General features: G+C 39.4%; 1 protein-coding gene across 15 annotated transcripts in view; it reads left to right on the top strand.

The window, feature by feature from the left end:
- The window catches only part of LRRFIP2 (LRR binding FLII interacting protein 2), a 112350-nt gene that overhangs the window by 84988 nt on the left and 5361 nt on the right, over positions 1 to 22001 (top strand). For 11 of the 15 annotated variants that reach the window (XM_055321670.1, XM_055321674.1, XM_055321672.1 and 8 more), the window contains 5 exons: positions 6524 to 6616; positions 8869 to 8961; positions 15760 to 15861; positions 16136 to 16268; positions 17804 to 17853. In XM_055321670.1, coding sequence (XP_055177645.1) covers positions 6524 to 6616; positions 8869 to 8961; positions 15760 to 15861; positions 16136 to 16268; positions 17804 to 17853 — 471 coding nt within the window. The remainder of the gene's footprint in view (positions 1 to 6523; positions 6617 to 8868; positions 8962 to 15759; positions 15862 to 16135; positions 16269 to 17803; positions 17854 to 22001) is intronic. The other 4 variants (XM_055321679.1, XM_055321680.1, XM_055321684.1 and 1 more) reach the window with 1 other exon arrangement.

Raw genomic sequence — 22001 nt, 5'->3', positions numbered from 1 at the left:
ATTTTTAAAATAAAAAAAAGCAAATCTCTATGATTAACTTACTAGGCAACTTTATTTTTTCCTTCTATCATCTTCTGATATCTAGAGATGTCTTAGTATACATAGAGCTATGGTTTTTAAGTTTTTTTTAAGGTTTTATTTATTTGAGAGCAGAGAGAGAGAGCGCGCATGCGCGCATGATTGGGGGAAGGGAAAGAAGAAGACCCCCTGCTAAGCAGGAAGCCTAATGCAGGGCTTGAGCCCACAACCTGGTTCAACTTAACCAATTGAGCCATCCAGGGGCCCCTGGTTTTTAATTTTTATGTAAAAAAATTATGCTTTTCTTAAAGAATCATAAGCTTTTTAAATGCTTTGTAAATCTACTTCAGGTACCGTAATGGTGAAGACCTTGTAATAGTGTCTCTCTAGTGTACCTTCTCTTTGAGCTCTTCTTCTTCTTTTTTCTTTTTCTTAAAGATTTCATTTATTCATTTATTCATGTATTCGTTTGTTTGTTTGTTTATTTGAGGGAGAGAGAGAACATGCAGGAGTGCAGGAGGCTGAGCAAGAGCAGGGGCAGAGAGTGGGGGAGGTACAAGCAGACTCCATGCTGAGTGTGGAGCCCAACTCGGGGCTTGATTGATCTCAGGACCCCGAGATCATGACCAATATGATGACCTGAGTCTAAGTCAAGAGTCACCTGCTCAATTGACTAAGGCACCCAGATGCCCCTGAGCTCTTCTTCTAAATAGATACTGCCTCATGCAGTAGAATGTTCATGTTCAGAGACCTACAGAGAGGTTAGGCACTCAGGTATGTTTCATTATAGCTCAGAAGGAAAGGGTAAAGAAGGACCATTCAATTACAACAACAATGCTATTAATACAATTTTTAAAGTCTTCGGTGCTTTCTGCTGGGATTATAACTGTATCTTAAAAGTTGTCTCTATACCTGCTCTGTGGAAGAATGCCTCGTTAGGAATGTCTCTATTATTTTCTTAGTAGTTATTTATTTTAGTAGTGGATTATTTTTCTTTTTTTTCTTACCGGAGATTTTTAAAAAGTGTCTTATTAGAGCTTTTAAAAATACAAAGAATAGTTGACTACTCTGTACCCTCATAAACCCATCATCTGTCCCCAGCAACCATCAACCAATGGCCAATTTTGCCCTGTCCACTTCCCCTACTCTTGTTCTCTGAGACAAGTCCTCAGGGTCTCATATATTAATATGAGTTTAGGTAAGGACTCCCTCTCTTTTTATAACCATGAGACCATTTCACATCTGAAAAATTAAGAATAATTCCTTCATACTACATGTCCAGCCATTGTTAGAATTTTAATTGTCTCAAATGTCCTAAGTGGTTTTCTTTTTTATAGTTAAAAAATAAAAAAAGACCTTGAGGATCCAGATAAATTCCATAGGTTGGAATTAGTTGTCATTTCTTTTAAGTCTCTTTTTTATTTATAGGTCTCCTTTCATCCCGTTCTCTTTTTTTCCCTCTCAATTTGTGTGTTGAAGAGACTGAATTGCTTGTCTTAAAAGTTCGCAACAGCCTTAGGGATTTTGCTGTTTCATCCCTCTGGTGTCTTTAACGTGTTCCCTTTTCTTCTGTATTTTCTGTAAACAGGTAGTTGGGTTTAGAGGCTTAACCAAATATAGGTGCGGCATTTTTGGCAAGTCGGCTTCAAGGATTATCTTCTGGCAGGAGACCCCAATGTATGGCTCTTTCTTTTTGTAGTGCTGTTGTTGGACATTCGATCTGTTAATTAGGGGTTGCAAAATAGGATGTACTAATTTTATCATGACTTTTATTTTTTTATTATTTTAAAGTGGATTAAAATAATTTGCATACCATCCAGTTCATCTGTTTAAAGTGTACAATTCAGGGCCTTTTGTGTCTTCACAGTTGGGTGCAGGCATCCTCTGTTAGTTTTAGAGTACTCTGGTAACGTCAGAAAGAAACTTTGGCTCCTTTAGTTCTCATTGTTCAGTCACCTGCCCCCTCAGCCCTGAGTAACCATCCATCTGTTTTCTGTCTCTGTAGATTTCCCTGTTCTAAACTTGCAGTCAGTGGAGTCATAGGATGTGTGGTCTTTTGAAGCTGGCTTCTTTTATTTTAGCTTAGTTTTTTTTTTTTTTTTAATATTTTATTTATTCATGAGAGACACAGAGAGATTGAGGCAGAAATGTAGGCAGAGGGAGAAGCAGGCTGTGGAGAGCCTGATGTGGGACTTGATCCCAGGACCCTGAGATCACGACCTGAGCCGAATGCAGATGCTCAACCACTGAGCCACCCAGGCACCCCTAGCTTAAATATTTTTGACATTCATCTGTATTGTAGTATGGGTTGATACTTCACTATCTTTTATGGTCTAATACTATCCCTTTGTATGGGTATACCACATTTTGTTCATTTGTGTGTTGATACACATGATGCACATGCTATGATGAATGCTGCTGCTGTAAACATTTGTGTACAAGTCTGTGTATGTTGTCCTTTCTGTTAAGTGTGTACCTGGGAGGGGGTTCCTGGGTCATATGGCAACTCTTTGTTGAACCATTTGAGGAATGCCAGACCATCTTCCACAATGGTTACATCATTTCACATTCCTACCAGCAGTGTATGTGAGTTCTGATTTCACCATAGCCTCACCAACACTTGTCATTGTCTGACTTTTTTTTTTTTTTTTACAGCCTTCCTAGCAGCTGTGGTTTTGATTTGTGTTTTCCTGATGACTAATGATTTTGAATAGATTTTCATATGCTTCATATATTCCTTGGAGAAATAGCTATTCAGATCTTTTGCCTATTTTTTTTTTTTTTGCCTATTTTTTTTTAAAGATTTTATTTATTTATTAGAGAGAGAGCACAAGCGAGGGAGGGGCAGAGGGAAAGGGAGAAGCAGATTTCTCACTGAGTAGGGAGCCTGATGTGGGGCTGGATCCCAGGACCCTGAGATCATGACCTGAGTGGAAGGCAGACACTTAACCTACCTAACTACTCAGGTACCCCTCTTTTTTAAATTGGATTGTCTTTTTATTATTGAGTTGTAAAGAGTTTATATATTCTAGATAAAAGTTCCTTATCAGATACAACTTAAGAATATTTTAAAATATCATTATGGGAACGCCTTGGGTGGCTCAGTGGTTGAACGTCTGCCTTCGGCCCAGGGTGACCATGGAGTCCCAGGATCAAGTCTCACATTGGGCCCCTGCATGAAACCTGCTTTTCCCCCTGCCTGTGTCTCTGCTTCTCTCTGTGTGTCTCTCATAAATAAATAAAATCTTTAAACAAACAAAAAAATTTTTTAAATCATTATGAAGTCAAGAATACAAGTATTTGATGATTTTGAATTCATTGTAGCTTTTATTATTCTTGATTTTCAAATTGTTCAACCTTTAATATGAATGTTTTCAGGTTGATTGATTTTGACATGAATCTAATTTTTTTTTTGATAAATTGTTTGGTATCTAGCACAAGAAAGTGTTCCAGGCTCATCTGGTACAATTCCTGCTCCAGATCTGGAATTAGCTGTTTGTCCAAGGAACCTTGGAGCAGTGTGGGTGCTAGAGAGCTCTTGCCACTAAGATGATCACTGTTTATAAAGGCTCTTTAGTGGATGTATCGGGGAAATATTTATGTGGGGTACTTTTTTGTTTTAAGGTCAAAATATATTATAAATTTATGCTGGTAGTTCTAGTTCGTGTTTAGGATTCCAGCATTTTTCCTTACCCTCTGTTTTACATATGTATATCTCTGTTTTCCCACTGCCAGTTCTCAAAGTCACTGAGGGTGATAGTAATTACGTTATAATCTCTTCTCTTTGCTCTATCCCACAGTGCTCAGAATAGCAATACCAATGTTGCCACAAATGACATAATTACTGAAAATAGTTAAAAGTTTTTTTGTTTTGTTTTGGTTGGTTGTTATTTTGCTGCTATACTACTTATAGTCCAGCCATTGTTTTGAAAAGTTACTTGAAATAGTTTCTTTCTCTGTACTTATGCTAACTGGTTATATAATTAGGCTCACTGCATTTTATTTTCTATACTTAGAAATTGCTTTAAAATTTTTATCTTTAAATTATTTTTGCTTTTAATTGCGGTAAAAAAATATAACAAATTGACCATCTTAACCATTTTAAAGTGTTACAGTTCAGACAGTTCAGTAATATCAAGTATATTCACATTGTGGTGCAATGGGAACTTTTTCATCTTGTAGAACTGAAACTCAGAACCCATTAAACAATAACTATCTACCCTCCTCCCCACCCCCCACTCCCCACCCCCAATCAGCTCCTGGCAACCACTGTTCTTTCTCTCTCTCTCTGAGTTTAGCTACTCTAGGTACCTCATAAAAGTGAAATCATACAGTATTTGACTTTTTATGACTGGCTTATTATCCTTCATATAATGCCTTCAAGGTTTATGCACGTTGTGTTGTGGCATGTGTCAGAATTTCCTTCCTAATATTCCGTTGTATGTATGTACCACATTTTGTTTATCCATTCATCTGTCTGTGGACACTTGGGTTGCTTTCATCAGGAATTGCTCTTTCACTTTAATTTCGTTTTACAGTTACATAAGATATTTATATCTGAAGTCAAATCAGCAAAGAAAATGTATTCAAAGAAGCCACTTGTCTATTTCTGTTCATCCCTATTTCTTGAGGGGATTTTTAAAATCATAAATGCTTCATCCTTCCATTTTTTAGCTTAAAAGGGTAAATATATTTTGCTATTTGAAAAAATATATACAAATATGTATGTTTTTATCCTCCGTTTCTTAAAAAAATGGTAGCATACTATAAATACTACTCCCACCTTGCTCTTTATCACCTTATGATTGTGGGTATTCCTCATTCTTTGGTATTACCACATAGTTATTCCATGGTGTGCACTGCAGTATAGTTTATTCTATCAGTTCCCTATTAATGGACATTTGAATTATTTGCAGTCTTTTGCTGTTAAAACTAGTCCTGCAAAAATGATGTACTACATAAATCTTGCATTTTTGTCGGGATGGCTGGGGAGTCATCAAAGTGGATTTACAGAGAGACAGTAACCTTTTGTTTCTGATATAAGGTGTAATTTTTTCCCATAGTTTATCATTTGTGTTTTTATTTTGCTTAGAGTTTCTTTTGCCATTCAAAAGTTTTTATGTAGTCTAACTTATTATCCATTTCCCTTTTTTGCTTGTGGATTTTTAGGTCATTTTTTTTAATGACATTATTCTACTAGGGTTATAGGAATTCACTCATTTTTTTTTTCTCAAGTAACTATATCCTTTCCTTCTGTCTCTTCCTTTTATAAACTTCCAACTCATTTGAACTTTGTCCGGGTTTGTAGTGCGAGGTGGATATCAGCCTCACTAACATAAAACTCTTTTATCTTTTCTTATTGATTTGGGATGCCCCTTTTGTTTTGTTGTTGCTTAATATATTTGCACATGTAACTGGCTGTATTTCTGGATTTTCTATTCTACTTTTGTCTGTATTCATAAGGCCTTACAAACAATGTTTTAATTATATAGGCCTTATATCTAGTAAGGCTAGCTTTCTTCATTATTAGTATTTTTTTCTGGCTGTTTTTTCTTATATTTTTCTTCCAAATAAACTTTATAATCAATTTATCAATCTCTGATAAATGGTATTTTTACCTCTTATTATTAATAAGCATATTTTTTACCTAATGGTATTTTTACCTAACGGTATTTTTATTTGGACTGCATTAAATGTGTAGATTAATTTGAGGGAGAACTGGCATTTTTATGATACTGAGTTTTTTTTAATCCAAAAAGATGGTGTGCTTTTCTATTTGTTTGGTTCTCCTTCTCTGTCCCTCAGGAATATTTTATATGATTTTCCTCATATTGATTTTGAGTATTTCTTGTAAGTTTACACATGCATTTAAAAACTTTTATTCTTTGAAAAAAATAAATAAAAAATAAAAAAATTTTATTCTTTGATATTGCATTTATTATGTTTTCTCTCTAGATTTTTATACTTATAAAGGTTATTGAATTTGATCTGTTTATTTTTAAAGATCTTATTTATTCATTTGAGACAGAGGGACGCAGAGAGAGTGGGGAGAGAGTAGGAGAAGCAGACTCCCCACTGAGCTGGGAGCCTGACTTGGGGCTCAATCCCAGCACCCCAAGATCACGACCTGAGCTAAAGGCAGACGCTTAACCATCTGAGCCACCCCGGCGCCCAGATTATTGAATTTTACATATTAATTTTATAACCTGTTACTTTATTAAGTCATCTCATTGTTCTTAGTAATTTTGCCACCCATTAGTCTGGATTTTCTAGATGTATGGTCCTAGGAGATGAAAAATGTTAATTTTCTGAATCTTTCCATAGAAAACAGAATTTTTCTTTTCTTTTTTTTTTTTTTTTTTCAGAATTTTTCTAAGTTATCAGGCATGGGAAGTCCAAGTGTGTTTCTGGAGGTCATACTTAACTTCTGTATTACTATATTGTAGATGTTCCAGTTTGTCATGTGCCATTATCTGTGTCAGTTGTATCATTTGTTTCTTAACAGGAGTTAGAAAGGCAGAAACATATGTGTAGTGTGCTGCAGCATAAGATGGATGAACTTAAAGAAGGCCTTCGACAGAGAGATGAGCTTATTGAGGTATGTGCATGAACTGTGAAATACTTAATTTTGAACAAAATGCATTGAATGTGACAAAGGAGTGTATGTTGGGAGGGAAGGGAGTTAAAATGCCACAGTTTCCTTGTCTCTTCATCTTGGCTGTACCCTAAAATTTCACACACATGAAACATAGAGTCAGGCTTAAAAAATTAATGCTACCAACCTTATAAACATTCCCCCTTGCAATAGCAAAAGCTTTTGTAATTATCTTTTATTCCTAAGCATATTCTTTCCTAAAGATATCTTAGAAAATGGGCAAAAGGCAAAATTACAAGTACCATTAACCTTTGGAATGTAGTGAATGCTGTCTGCTGGGACAGGATTCTTGGGGAGTGAGACATTTGATCTTGACTGAGGTAGATCTATTTCTGAGGCGGCTAAAGGAAAGGACTGCTCAAGATAGACACCTTACATACAAAAAGGTGAAGGTTGGCAGGTTGTGCTACTGGAGGAACCCCAAGTGCCATGGTGTTGGCAGCATCTCAGGAATGCAAACCAGTAGGGTCCACCAAGAAATCTTTGAAAAGCCTTTATTATCCTTTTGTTCCTGCTACCTTGTGAGCATCTGTTTTTTTTTTTTTTTTAAATGTGGTTTTTCCTCTTGAGGTTTTTCCTCATGTTTTATAAGTATGCTGGGACAGGATCCTGCCCACTGTCTTGGTGTGGTTATCAAAGGTGTCTTATGTTAACTTAATGTTGATGACATGAGTGTGATTTCAGGAAGGCCAGCTCCTAATGATCCCTGAGAAATGCCTCCTGCACCACACTCCTACTCATCCATATTCCTGCTGCTCAGGACTTGCCCTGCCCCCACTTTGTTCTGCTCCCTCTTTCTCTCTTCCTCCAATGGACCTGCCCCACTAATCTCTCACCCTGTAAATGACTTGCAAAAACCTTAATAGAGGAAAAGAAATGACTACTTTTCTGTATGTGGATTTGTGTTACTTTTCTTCATTCTTGAGAATGATTGAATGTAGCTGGCTGAAAGCAGGTAGAGTTTGTGAATTCTAAAGGCAGACACATAACCCTTTGAAATTATCAGATTACATCTGAAGTTAGTTGTCCTAGTTTTTCCATTTTTGGCATGAAGCATATTATTTAAATTTTGTATCCTGCTGGTATTTAAAAATACTGTGTATTCCTCTCTTTTGGCTTTTTGTGTTCTTTTTTGTGTGTCAATATGCCAGCCACTTATTATTTCTTTTTCTAATTAAGATATATACTTTCCCCCACTTTTGATTTCAAACGAATAATAAAACTACTTTGGCAGCTGCTTCTCAAATTCAGTAGCTTAAGTCAGAATTGGGTAAGTTAATTTGATGATTATGCTTAAGAGGAATTGTATAATGCTTGATTCCCATAACTTGTCACTGGTTTCTTTAAAAGCCAAGGGTGCTGGATATACAAACTTTAAAGACCTTAGTTTTAGGAGTTTTTATGTTTAGAATTAACATTTCTTAGATGTTAATACCTATGTCTATGTATAACCGAAAACCTTGGATATGACAAAATAATGCCTTTTGGTCTTTCATTGTAAAGTATATAAGAAATGTGTAAGTAGGGAAAATGGGAGATGATCATTTACTAATAATTCTTAAAAGAAAACCTGTTAAACAGTAAAGGGTATAAATTGAGGCTTGTTGCCTAAGGAGAACTGTTATTTTAAGAATTGCTACATGCTAAATTCTAGTTTTTCTAAAAAACTAGACTAAAAATATGACTGTTCATTCGAATTCATGATATTCTTGCTGTTGTAGGTTCTGCTAACAAATTCAAAATGACTAAACTGAGATATGTCTTGTATTTTTAGTTCTGCTTAAAAAAAAGTTTAAAACTGCTTGTTCTCTGTGATAAGGATCATGTGTTCCTAAGCAAATCTGAATTTCCTTCTCTAGAAGTTGTTCCATGTTTGGAGAAAAGGCAGTAATCAGAGGAAGAGTACACACATGGAGCTGCATGTACACAGAAACCCTAGCTGGCTTGCTGCCTCAGAGCTGTGTTTGCAGCAGCTCTTCCCACTTCCCCTGGGGCAAGCCAGCAGGAGGCCTGTGGCCAAGACACTGGATGTCATCTTTCCCTTTAGTGAGCAGCTCTTGCCTCTCTTGTTCATCACAGACTTACTTTCTCCCTTTGTTAAATTTATCAGCTTTATTTTTTATACTGTTTTCCTCCTTCGGACCCCAACCGTTTTTTCTTTCTGCTCTTTTATTCTCTCCCCCTTTCCTCTGCAGGAGAATCAACGAATGCAGCAGAAAATAGACACCATGACAAAAGAGGTGTTTGACCTTCAGGAGACACTTCTTTGGAAAGATAAAAACATTAGGGTATGAAATGAAATTGGGCTTTGGTCTGAAGCCCATTGATAAGGAATAGACCAATATAATTTAACTTAGAGATTCATAAGAATCTGTCCTTTCTGTTATTTTTGAGCATTTATACACTGAAATGTGAATAAGCAGGAGACAGAAAAAAAACTCCCAGGGGAAAACTCAATATTATGCCTGGAAAGAACTCTTCTTTCTAGTGGACTCTGGGTTTGTGAAACCTACAAACTAGGAAATTTCTAGGGAAGTTTATTTCCCCAGGATTCTTATCCAGAAGCTGCCACAGGCGTTTAATTCAAACTCTGTGGGTAACTTGATATCCTTACATTGCAAGAAGTTTGGATGAGAAGCAAGAGAACAGTGAGTGGGGGGTGGAGGACAAGTAATTACCATCCCATAAATCCTTGGTGAATAAAATGGGAAGAGATTAACATCAATTTAGTTACGGAAGTGAATAGGAATGTAAGATTTGTTGGATTTGCCAAACCATGACGTCATCTCTAATTATAACCCCATGATTCCCCAGAGCAGGGGCCCAGATAAGGAAAGTCTTCAGTGCTTCTTTTGCTAAGCACTTTAGGTAGATTCCAAGTGCACAGGAGGCTGGAAAAATTCCCACCATTTCATCCTGTGTCACCCTTTGACACGTACCCCATCTCATGGCTTAATAAGCTCTCTGTTCTGCACTGGTACCACACAGCCATAGCTGCCAGAGGCTTACCTTGTCAGAGAGGGGCTATGGTGGAGGAAGCAGAGAGAGGAAACCCTTGTCCTGAGAACATAGAAAGATTTGTTCTGCTTGAGGTTAGGTGGCATAGGGAAAAGTTGGCAAAGATCCCCAAGAACACCTGTGATAGACATGCCTGGATGAGAAGCCCTCTGAGTCATACCCTTCATTGTGGGGAGGGTGCTTGTATCCAGTTCTTTTCATATCTCCAAGGACCTGTCCTCTTACTATTATTATTCTTTTTTTTTTTTTTATTTTATTTATGATAGTCACAGAGAGAGAGAGAGAGGCAGAGACACAGGCAGAGGGAGAAGCAGGCTCCATGCACCGGGAGCCCGACGTGGGATTCGATCCCGGGTCTCCAGGATCACGCCCTGGGCCAAAGGCAGGCGCTAAACCGCTGCGCCACCCAGGGATCCCTACTATTATTATTCTTTAAAGGTTTTATTTACTTACTTGAGAGAGCCCGAGTGTGAGCACAGGAGCAGGGGGGGAGGGGCAGAGGGAGAGGGCAAGGCAGATTCCCCGCTGAGCAAGGACTCCCAGAGGGGGCCAATCAGTTGATCAATCCTAGGATCCCCAAGATCATGATCTGAACCCAAGGCAGACACTTAACCAACTGAACCACACAGGTGCCTCCCTATCCTCTTATTATTAATAAGCATATGGAAAACAAAATTACATCTTAAGAGGGTTTTTTATTGTTGTTGTTTTTTACTTTTTAGGAGTTTCCACTATTTAAATACAGAGTTTCTAAAAATCCACCCAAAGCCAGAAGAGTCTTCTGGAATAAAAATTAATGACTGTTAAGAGTTGTGAGATTTTGACTATGAACTGCTGATTTTATTTACATTTTTATTTGGGGAATTTAAAGTGAGATGTGAAAAAAATGTATGGCACAAAGTAGGTAATTTGTAAGGGTTCATTAGAGTCTGGTCACTATCTAGAATGGTTTCCGTTTAGGACCTTAACATAATATTCTTTAGCATGGATCTGTACGTCCATGATTTCTATTTTGTATAATTATCTTAGTATTTAAACTGATTATTTTGGATCAGCCATAGGAAAACCCCAAAGCACTCATTCTAATAAAATAGCTGTTCAAAATAAAAAAGATGTTTTTTTCCTACCAAAAAGATGTGCTTATAGTTAAGACAAATTATTTGACTTTTAAGTATCTATGGCATTATTGAATGAATAAGTGGCTATCTTCTTTCTGTATGATATATAATAATGTGATCCTTTGGCTATTTTTAAAAGTTTAACTTAAAAAAATTTTTTTTGAGGTAATTGTAGATTCACATGCAATTGTAAGAAGTAATACAGAGAGGTCCTGTATGCTCTTTACCCAGTTTTCCCGAGATGTAACAGTTTGCAAAAACTGTAATACAGGGATGCCTGGGTGGCTCAGTGGTTAAGCATCTGCCTTCGGTCCAGGGCATGATCCTGGAGACCCGGGATCGAGTCCCACATCGGGCTCCCTGCATAGAGCCTGCTTCTCTCTCTCTGCCTATGTCTCTGGCTCTCTCTCTCTCTCTCTCTCTCTCTCTCTCTGTGTGTATCTCTCATGAATAAATAAAATCTTAAAAAAAATACTGTAATACAGTATCACAGCCAGGATATTGACCTTGCTATAGGCAAAATACAGAACATTTTCATCACCGCAAAGGATCTCTTCCGTTGCCCTTTTATAGCCTTATCTACTACCTCCCCTAGTCCTCCCCAAATCCCGGCAACCACTAATCTTTCTCATTTCTGTAATTTTGTCATTATAAGACTATTATATAAATAGAATCATACAGTATTTAACCCTTTAGGGTTATGTTTTTCACTCAGCATAAGTCCCTTGAGATTTATCCAAGTTGCATGTATCGATAGTTGGTTCTTCCTTTGACTTTTTAGGAAACTTTCTAAATTGTGGTAAAATACAAATATAAATAATATAATAATAATAATAATATAATAATAATGTAAAGTTTACCACTTTAACCATTTTTCAGTGTAGAGTTTGGTGGTATTAAGTACCTTCACTCTGTTGTGCTACCATCACCACCATCCATCTCCAGAGCTCTTTCATCTTTCAGAACAAAACAGTGCCCATTAAACAGCTCCCCATTTCCTTCTCCCAGTAGCACCTGGCAGCCATCATTCTACTTTCTGTCTCTATGGATTTACTATTCTAGGTACCTCATTTAAGTGGAATCCTAGAGTCTTTGTCTTTTTGTGACTGGCTTACTTCACTTAGCATAATGTCCTCAAGGTTTATCTGCCTTGGGACACGTGTCAGAACGTCTTTCCTTTTTAAGGACGAATAATATTTAATTTAATAATAATATTTCATTGTACGTACCATGTTTATCCATTCATCTGTTGGTGGACAGACACTTGGTTTGCTTCCACCTTATGGCTATTGTGGATAATGCTGCTGTGAATATGAGTTTGCAAATACCTCTTTGTGACCCTGCTTTCATTTCTTTGGGTTTATACATAACACGGAGTGGAATTGCTGCATAATATGGCAATGGTATGTTTAAGTTTTTTGAGGAATAGTCAGACTGTATTCCACAACAACTATACCATATTACATTTTCATCAACGCTGCATAAGGGTTCCATTTTTTTTTTTTTTCTGTTTTCTGTTTTTTTCTGGCAGCCATCCTGATGTGGTCTTCCCATGACTTACATAAGACACATTTTCAGTATAGTCAGTGACTTTGACTACCTAATATATCACTTGTCTCTAGCTTCATTTTCAAGATTTAAAGTTAGCAAGTTAGTAAAGGAACATGGCCATTGTTCTCATGCTAGAGTTTGGTTTTCTTTGGTTCTCCTTCATCAGTCCTTGTAGTCATGCTTGTAGCCCTAAAGCAGTTCCAAGTTCCAAGTGGTGATGTGTAGAATAAGTACATAGAAAGGACTGGATAGCCCACTATGAGACTCACTCCCATTCTGACTAAAGATATTTCTGGCCCCGTGCAATTACATGGAAAAATAACCTGTTGCCCCCTAAGTTCAGCCTGTTACACATAACTTTCAGGCTTCTTGACACTAGAATTTGAGGTTAGGTCAAGGGTAAAGAATTACTTAGATCCCACAAGCATGTAGTTTTTATCCTGGAGGGGGAGGGGGTGTTGGTGGAATCTACTGTAAGAGCTATTATTGAATGCAAGCACAGGGTAGTGGTTTTATGGTCAGGTTCTACAGAGGACTTCAGAGCCAATGTGAATACATTTGCTCCAATTATAAGATATTTTGGTAGCCTCCAAACTTTGTGGTGAAAGGGGAGAACTTATGGGATGTATTTTATTTTCCCGTCCATAATTCTGGGAAGATGAAATAAAAAAGTTTGAAAGTAGAGATAAAATCCATTGCTATAAGATGTAGGAAGAGGGGCAAATGGCATGTTCTGGCATTTGCTAGAATTTCTAGTTTCAAATTGGTCTGTTCCTAAGAGATCTTGTATATTTATTTAGTGGTGTTGTTTATGTAGAGCATGTTGTGGCAATGATCACTGACCGGTTATATGTGGTGATGCATGGCATAACTATGCACGCAGCTACCAATAACCCACAAATATCTAACCCACAGAAGTTAAAGTGTCTGTCAACAGATGGGAAAGTATTGCTTTGTGCTTTTTTGTCCTGATATTAACATTTGTTATTAATGTAATAGAGTGGTAATATTAGCTTGCAGTGTTAGGGTAAATGCCTCATGATGCCAGAAACTCAAATTATTAATATAAAGGCAAAACATGCCGTATGGTGTGAATGTAAATTGCTGAAAGGAAATCAGATAGTGGTGTTGCAGTTTGGGTGAGTATGGGTTGGGCATGCCCTTACAGACTACTTTTCCAGCAACATCTGGGATGACAGTAAGGAAACATAATCGTGGCCTTCTTGGGACTGTGACATAGAAAAGTATGCAAAGGTTTTGGAACCAAACTGAACTGGAACCAAAAAGAACTGGATTCGCTTTCTGGCTTTGCCACTTACTGCAACTTTGAGAGGGAAAAATTATATTTATATAAACATCTCTTTGAGCTTCAGTTTTCTGATATGTGAAATGGAGATAAAACAAGTGCAGGATGTATAAGGGAGAAATTGTAAATATATTAGGGCAAAATTACATGTCTTTGTAGCACTGCATACGATATAGTTGGAGCTACATGGATGGTGGTTGCTAGCATCCCTTATTTACTTATTGCCAGTTTGGGTGCACAGTAAGACTGTAATGATTTAATCAGTAATGAAGCAGTTGGCTTGGTTTCTAACCCTGTAAACTGAGAGGAAAGTTACCTGTTGTAGTTTAACTTCTTGGCCTAATGGGGCTGTTGGCAGAAAATATTAAATATACGAACACTTGTGTAGAGAAAGGCTTTTTCAAAATAGTCTGGCTGTCAGGTGTCTGCATAGACTGCTTGCCTGGGGTATGTTTTGAATTCTGGGTTATTTCATTACATAGAACAGATCTGATTTTTCAGCGATGACCGAAGCATGTGCTTACTTCTGCACTGTTGGTCTCAGCTCTGACAGTTGTGATTCAGGCAGTGGCAAGGGAGATCTAAGTAAAAAAAAAAGTGGTGGGGAATATAAAAAATAGTGAAAGGGAATAAAGGGGAAGGGAGAAAAAAATGAGTGGGAAATGTCACAGAGGGAGACAGAACATGAGAGACTCCTAACTCTGGGAAACGAACTACGGGGGGTGGAAGGGGAGGTGGGCGGGGGGTGGGGGTGACTGGGTGATGGGCACTGAGGGAGGCACTTGATGGGATGAGCACTGGGTGTTATTCTATAGGTTGGTAAATTGAACACCAATAAAAAATAAATTTATAAGAAAAAGGATAATAGTTATGGAAAATTTTAAAAATAACAACAAAATAAAACAAATATTCCCCCCCCCCCCAAAAAAAAAAGAAAGAAAAAAAAAGTGGTGGGCTTTCCCTGAGCCTTCCCTGGGACTCTCGCACTGCATCAGTGCTCACACTATGTACATGGGCAGTACTGCTGTTGTCCCTTCTGTTTTTCAGATGAGAAATCTGAGGCATAGGTTAAGTTAGTACGTGCCAGGACTCAAAAGCCTGATCCCCAAACCCATACTCTGCTGCACTCCATAGGTGGGCTGCATTTATTTTGTCAGTGTTTTAATTTTGTTTTTCCCATTTAGAAGGGTATACCAGAAACCAGATGATTTTTAATTGTATTTAATTAAATTAACAACAACAACAACAAAAAAAAATAGGTCCTTGGGAATCACTTTGGAGATAGCTATTTTGTTTTTTTTTTTAATTTTTTTAAATTTTTATTTATTTATGATAGTCACAGAGAGAGAGAGAGAGGCAGAGACACAGGCAGAGGGAGAAGTAGGCTCCATGCACTGGGAGCCCGATGTGGGATTCGATCCCGGGTCTCCAGGATCGCGCCCTGGGCCAAAGGCAGGCGCCAAACCGCTGCGCCACCCAGGGATCCCGAGATAGCTATTTTGAAGTAAGTGGTTTTTGAGGAATATTTTGCCATACTGCTTGAAGAACAATCACTACAGCCAATATTTAAGTAAGATAGCTTGTGCATACTGGTTATTTTTTTCTTCCAGGGCCATTAAAATTTTTTTTTAATTAAAACATTTTAAAATTAATTTGTAATTAAGAATTTTCACTGTATTCTTGAATGAACAATTTTAGTTAAACATGAAGTGTATTTGTTTGTTTGTTTTGATTATAGTAAGGAGATCAGTAAGGAAAACTTTATTTTAATATTACTGCTGTCTTCATCTTCCTTTTCCTGTTTTTTTTCATCAACTGGAAAAGAAAGATCAGTTCTCCTGCCTGATGTGATGAGCATGTTTTGGCGAATTGATGCACGATTAACCAGTTTCTGTTAAAAGTCTCCTGTGGAGATGTGTGTCCATATGACCTTGTATTTCCTCCCATATCTAACTGCCAGTTTCTAAGCTTTTATTACTCCTTTGTCTTTTATGCCCTTATCTTTGTTTATTTGAATTAGGTGCTCTCTGCTACTTCTTTCACTTGCTCTTTTTCTGTGCCATTCTTTCCCTTGCTACCCTGTCTAAAACCAGGCCCTAGAGAAACAGAAAGAATACATTGCCTGCCTTAGGAATGAGCGAGATACGCTCAGAGAGGAGCTGGCTGACCTGAAGGAGACAGTGAAGACAGGAGAGGTATGTTAGCTTTAGCCTGGAGTTCAATCCCTCACTGCTTTATTCTTTCTTCCTTTCATCCTGTTATCTTTCCCAGCCCGAAGACAAACCAGCGTTCATTCTTCAATGCAGATTTGGTAGGTTTCGGTCATTTCTTCTACGGAGCTATATTCTATGTCACTAGTTCTAACCGGATGTTACCTGTGGCAAAACTATGGTCACAGAGTTGCCCGACAGAGCATACTGCTTCCACGTGGGCCATGTTTTGTGATGTGGGTTTTTTCCTTCTCCACAGAAACATGGCTTAGTTATAATTCCTGATGGCACTCCCAATGGTGATGTCAATCATGAACCAGTGGTCGGAGCCATCACCGTGGTGTCTCAGGAGGCTGCTCAGGTCTTGGAGTCCGCAGGAGAAGGTCCACTAGGTAAGATGCTGCCTGCTGCTATGTTGACTTGGATTCACTGTCCCATTAGACTTCTGGCTTACTCATATCCCATCTCGGATAACAAAAATAACACAAGGGCCATCTGAGGTTTATCTAAATTCTTAGCAGGAAGAAATCTGGGCACCTTGTCTTTAGGCATCCTTGATCTTGGGAAACCAGCATCTGGGTCATTGTAAGGGTCCTGGATAGAAGCACTGTTGGTGTATACACATTGCTTTTGTACTTAAATACAAACCTTCCCAGAAGACATGATCCAGCACATGTGTCCCAGGGAACCAGCGGGCTGGTAGGGGACTTCCCAAGTATGTTTTAAGTTTCTTTTTCCTGGAGAATCTGGTTTTATGCTCTGCTACTTATCCCAGGGTTCTGTAGCTCTTGGCCACTGCGCTTCTTAAGGCAAGAAACAGATGACCAAGAAGTCAGATCTTAGAGGAGTGTTTCTAGAGCAGAGTTTCTGAACCTCTTAAAATCTAAGCCTCTTAAATTTAAGCTTTTGAGACTTTAATAACACCTCTCCCAGGAAGCCACACAGATGCCTACCCATTGGCTCCACTAAGAATTCTGCTCTAGAGGAAGGAAAATTGCATGGATACTCAGCCACCAGCTCACTTTTTTTTTAATTTAAAAAAGATATTTTTTCTTTTGTTTTCATTCTGTATGGGTTTCCTAGAGGAGTGGGACATTTTCAGAGTTAGTAAACACATAGTGGAACACTTTGATACAGCAGAGGATCCAGGCGAGGCAGGGGGAAAAGGCACTGAGTGTGTGGCTGGGGGCAGTCCAGGGCTTCCTCTGCTTATTTGGAAGGTACTGGGGGAACCAGTTCTTATGTTTGGTCGTGACCTTAGTTGGTTGTGGGAGGCACTGGCTCATTGTCAGCTGCTGCTTTTACTCATCTATGGTCCCCCTCAGTGTAAGGAGCTTGTTTTAAGGCTTGCTTGGGAGTGAGCCCTAGCAATCCTGCAGCCACACCCCAGATCAGTCCTCTACTGACTGCCTGCCTGTGGCTCACAGTTGGTCTCCACTTCCCCCACTAGCCTGTGTGGGTCTGTGCTCCTTCAGCATTGTGTTCCTGTTTTCTCTCTTCCAGCCTCTCCACCTGGGCCCCTTCTTACCCTGCCTGTCTTTTCTCCCAGATTTTGTTTGCTCCTGTGAGGCTTAATTAAGCCTGTGAGAGCACCCCGGTATTTGAGTTGTCTGTCTGCTGGTGAAAGCTTGCACATTTTTGAAACAAGGAAGTGATCTTTGTACTTTGGTTTGTCTTAAATGGAAAATCACTGCCCTTGGGAGCAAATGTTGTATTTAGTGCCTTGATAGCTAACAGTTGTGTACAAATACACAACCGCTAAATAACTAAGTACATTTCCTTTGCACCATTAACTTAAGCCTTCATTTCTCTTGATATTGAGAGCTAGAAGTTGTTTATCAGATAATGTTTGCAGTTTTTTAATTTCATGAATAATTGTTTCGGCACTGTATCATCACAAATTTAGTTTATTTTCCATTTGTTTTAGATGTCAGGCTACGAAAACTTGCTGGAGAAAAGGAAGAGCTACTATCACAGGTAAAGGCATTCTTCTCACTGGAAGGTCCTGTTGATTTAATGGACTAAATAATGGCAAAATGTTAGCGAATGAAGATGTACACAAAAAAGAAATGTGCTTATTTCAAACATCAGTACTCAAGCAAGATTTGAAGGACAAAAGGATAACTCATATTTGTTGTTTCCTGTTCTTTTCAAAAAATTGATTGGATATGGAGTTTAAGGAGTTAAATAGTTCTTTGAAGCTTGTTGTGAAGAGGAGAATTCTGTGCCCTGCCTCCTCACCTTCACCCCGACCATTCCTATTGGTTTAGCAAATTTCCATGTGTACCATTCTGGTGTATTTCTATCTCATAGGTTCCGTTGTTTCTTGATGGTTCTTTTTGGGGCACGGTCTGTTGACACCCCTCTGGAAGATGACCATCTAGCCTCTGTCATCCCATCCTCCTAGTGAAGGCATAGTGTGCATCCGGTCTGTGCATGTTATCAGGACTTGTAAGCACCACTTGCCATGGAGCCCTGCAACTTTCTCTCTTCACAGGTCCAACTCCCCCAGAGTTAATACTGTGGCTTTTTTTTTTTTTTTTTTTTTTGCCTCTGCTTGGTTTCCTGTGTATTTATTACCAGTTTAGCTGCCATGTCTGCAGCAGTAGTTAAATCTTGTCTTAGTGTTTTCACATGTGCCAAATATTATCTCAGTTCCGCTTGTTGACTTTTGGAGCGTCAGACCTGGCCCCGTGAGAACATAATGGCCTGCCTGTCCTTGCCACCTGGGATTTCCTCTGCCTGTGGTGCAGGTTGGATTCCCTTTTTGTAATGCCCTATTACTTCCTCCTTTTTTATTCGTTCCTTGATACATCCCCCAGTAACTTCCCGAGAAAAGGGTTCATTGGCTATACATTTTTCTTAACTTTGGAGGCCTGAAAATGTCTTCATTTTACCCTATTACTTAACAGTTTGTGTATAGAATTTTTCTTCATTGGAATCATTTTCCTTCATCTTTTTTTTTTTTTTTTTTAAAGAAATTGCTTCATTGTCTTCTGGCTTCCGCAGAAGCCAGTATGTTGAGGATTTCAAGGGCATTCAGATTTTTCATCTTTTGTATGTGATTCCTTCCTCTCTGTAGCAGCTTATTATCATACTTCCTCCTTAGTGTTTGGAAGTTTCACAGTGATGTGATTTGGAGTTGTCAATTCTAGGAATTCCTATCTTCAATCCTGGGGAAATTTCTTGACTGGTTTTCTCCTCTTATATTCTGTTATCTCTTTTTGAAACTCCTTTTCAGTTGTTTGAATGTTGAATGAGATTCCACCACTTAGCAGGCTCTATTCCAGGCATTTGGCATATTTCTGTGAACAAATCAGTTAAATAATCCCTGCAGTAATAGACCTTACATTTTAGTGGGAGGAGACCAGACAATAAACAATAGATGTAATGAACATGTAAGTTAGATGGTATGCTAGAGGTTTGTGTGAACACACTTAGTCTATGCATTTCTCTAGCCACATTTAGCGGGCATAGGTGCAGGTGTGTACACCCAGGAGTGTAACTGTGGGCAGAGGAGGTGAGGACGTGTGCACAAGAATATTGATAATGATGGCCCCAGAGATTACGTGGGTTAGGAGGCAAATGGGTAATCCAGGAAGATGTCAAGACCCAGGGGAAAGAAGATGGGAAATATCAGTGGGATTGAAGGATTTGGGGATTTGGGGTCCTGAGAGGGAGCTGGAAAGACCAGGAATATAAAGGTCAGAGAGAGGATAATGGGACTGACTCATGCAGGGATTGCACTTGCCTAGTGGGAGCTCTAGTATGTGCCTGGGGAGAGTAGTGAGGGCAAAAGGAGATAGATGGCAAGATCCTTGGAGAGGACGTGTTCCAGATACTGCCATCAGTCATAGGAGAAAGCCTCTACCTAGACGAATCTTGAAAGTATCCAGGCTTTACTTGAGAGGGAGTGTGGGTCAGGAACTGAATGGTGAAGAGGAGTGGGGTGATAGCCGTGATGAGGGGTGGTTGGTATGTGGAATTGGAGGGGAGGAGGTCTGGAAGCAGGAATTTTAGGGGAGTACCAAGGGAGAATAAGTTGGGCAACAGCACAGAAAGCAGGTCATGTGTTCCATTCTCAGGCTAAGTGGTAGGAGGGCTGTGGGAGAACTTGCTAGAAGGTCAGCAGGCTGCAGAGGGAACAGGCTTCTCAGGGGAGAGTGGGTTTCTGCTAATGCACTAGGTGAAGGGACCATTCAGAGGCTGAGTTTCAGGCATTGGGCGGGGTTAGGAGAGATGCAGAGGTGGAAGGTGGCTGTGCAGAGAGAGCCCTGCGAGGAAGAGTGCAGGAGGATGAGTGCTTTGAGTTGGATATAATTATGATGGGGTTAATGAAAAACTAGTCCCGGTTCACTCAGGGCAGATGTTGAAAGGCTAGGGGTATCTGGGGAGCATGGGTTTCCTCCTAGCACAGGGCTTGCCCTTTCCCCACTGGGGTGTGGCACACTTGGTCTTAATGCCCGGGCTTCCCCGTGACCACTGGTGACAGGGTCCCAGCTAGGGAAGCCCCTTTAACCCTGAGTATCACACTGACCCTTGATGATGAAAGGCAAAGGAGGCCTGGGGAGGCTCAGTCCCCCTTGGAGTTCTGAGCTGTAGTGCTCCCCAAATCTATGCTGGCAAGACCTGTAGGCATTTAGGAAAACACAGCTCTGATTTCTGAAGGAGGGGGCAGTACACCTCTGGGACCAGTGCTTTGACTTTTTTGTTTCTCTCCTATTTGTCCATCCCTTTATCTCTTTTGCTTTACTTTTGAAAGATTGTTTCAGCTTTAGCTTTGAATACTTCCATTGGGCTTGTGTTTCTGCAGTCATTTCCAGGATGCAGATATTTTCACAATATCGGAGGATATTGATAGTTTGTCACTGTTCTTTGCTGTTTCCTTCCATTAGCATAGTTTATTTCCTGATGCTCTCTGATGTATATTTACTTGGCCCTAAGTTTTGGGGGGTGGGGGCGGAATTAAAATGCTGATGGGCACCTCTGAGCAGATGTCCCTATCTTTGTAAGGCTGATGCGGCTGGGTGTTTTGTTGGGAAATTTTGACATGAGAATGTTGGTCTTTACTAGACTAGATGGATGGTCTGCACGGAGCCATCCCCCCCGTGCTCAGTGCAGGGAGCAGTCTTGCTGGGAGCATTCTGGGAACTGAGGCCAGACTGGGGGCCTCAGCATGCAGTATATGTCTGTTCACCAATCTCCTTGTTCTCTGTGTGTGGGGGGGACTCTTGTGTCCACTGGGCCTTGTCTTTTTTCAGCCCAGAGTTCCTTTTCATTTGATTCAGTTTTAGTTTCTTTAGTTTGCAAAATAAAAAAACCCCACAGCTTCATTAAGGTATAACTGGTGTAGAATAAGCCACTCATACGTAAAGTGTACAAACAAATGTACCTACTGTATTACTTTCTGAGGGCTGCCATAGCAAATTGCCACAAACTGGGTGGCTTAGAGCAACAGAAATTTCCTGTCTGGACAGTTTTGGAGATTAGCAAATGCCTGCAGTCAGGTGGCAGCAGTGTTCATTCTTTTTTTTTTTTTTTTTTTAAGATTTTTAAAATTTACTTATTCGTGAGAGATACAGCGAGAGAGAGAGAGAGAGAGAGAGAGAGAGAGAGAGAGAGAGAGAGAGGCAGAGACACAGGCAGAGGGAGAAGCAGGCTCCATGCAAGGAGCCCGATGCGGGACTCGATCCCGGGTCTCCAGTATCACACCCTGGGCTGAAGGCATCACTAAACCGCTGAGCCACCGGGTTGCCCAGCAGTGTTCATTCTGAGGCTTGTGAAGGGAAATCTGTTCCATACTTCTCTTGCTCCTGGTGGTGTGCTGGTAGTCTTTGGCATTCCTTGACCTGTAGATAGCATTCTTCATGTCTTCACATCATCTTTCCTCTGTACGTGTTTGTCTCTCTTGATATGGCTCTTTTTATAAGGACATCATGTTGGATTGGGGATCATCCTGTTCCATCTCAACTAAATGCATTTTCAGTGGCTCTATTTCCAAGTAAGTTCACATCCTGAGGTACTGGGAGTTAGAACTTCAACATATGAATTACATAAGGATACAACTCAAGCCATAACAATACTAATGAAACCATGACCATAGTCCAAATGGTGAAAGTATTCAT

This window comes from Nyctereutes procyonoides, unplaced genomic scaffold (genome assembly GCF_905146905.1).
Source record: "Nyctereutes procyonoides isolate TBG_1078 unplaced genomic scaffold, NYPRO_anot_genome, whole genome shotgun sequence".
Classification (NCBI taxonomy): Eukaryota; Metazoa; Chordata; class Mammalia; order Carnivora; family Canidae; genus Nyctereutes; species Nyctereutes procyonoides.
This window is presented reverse-complemented; position numbering and strand designations above follow the sequence as displayed.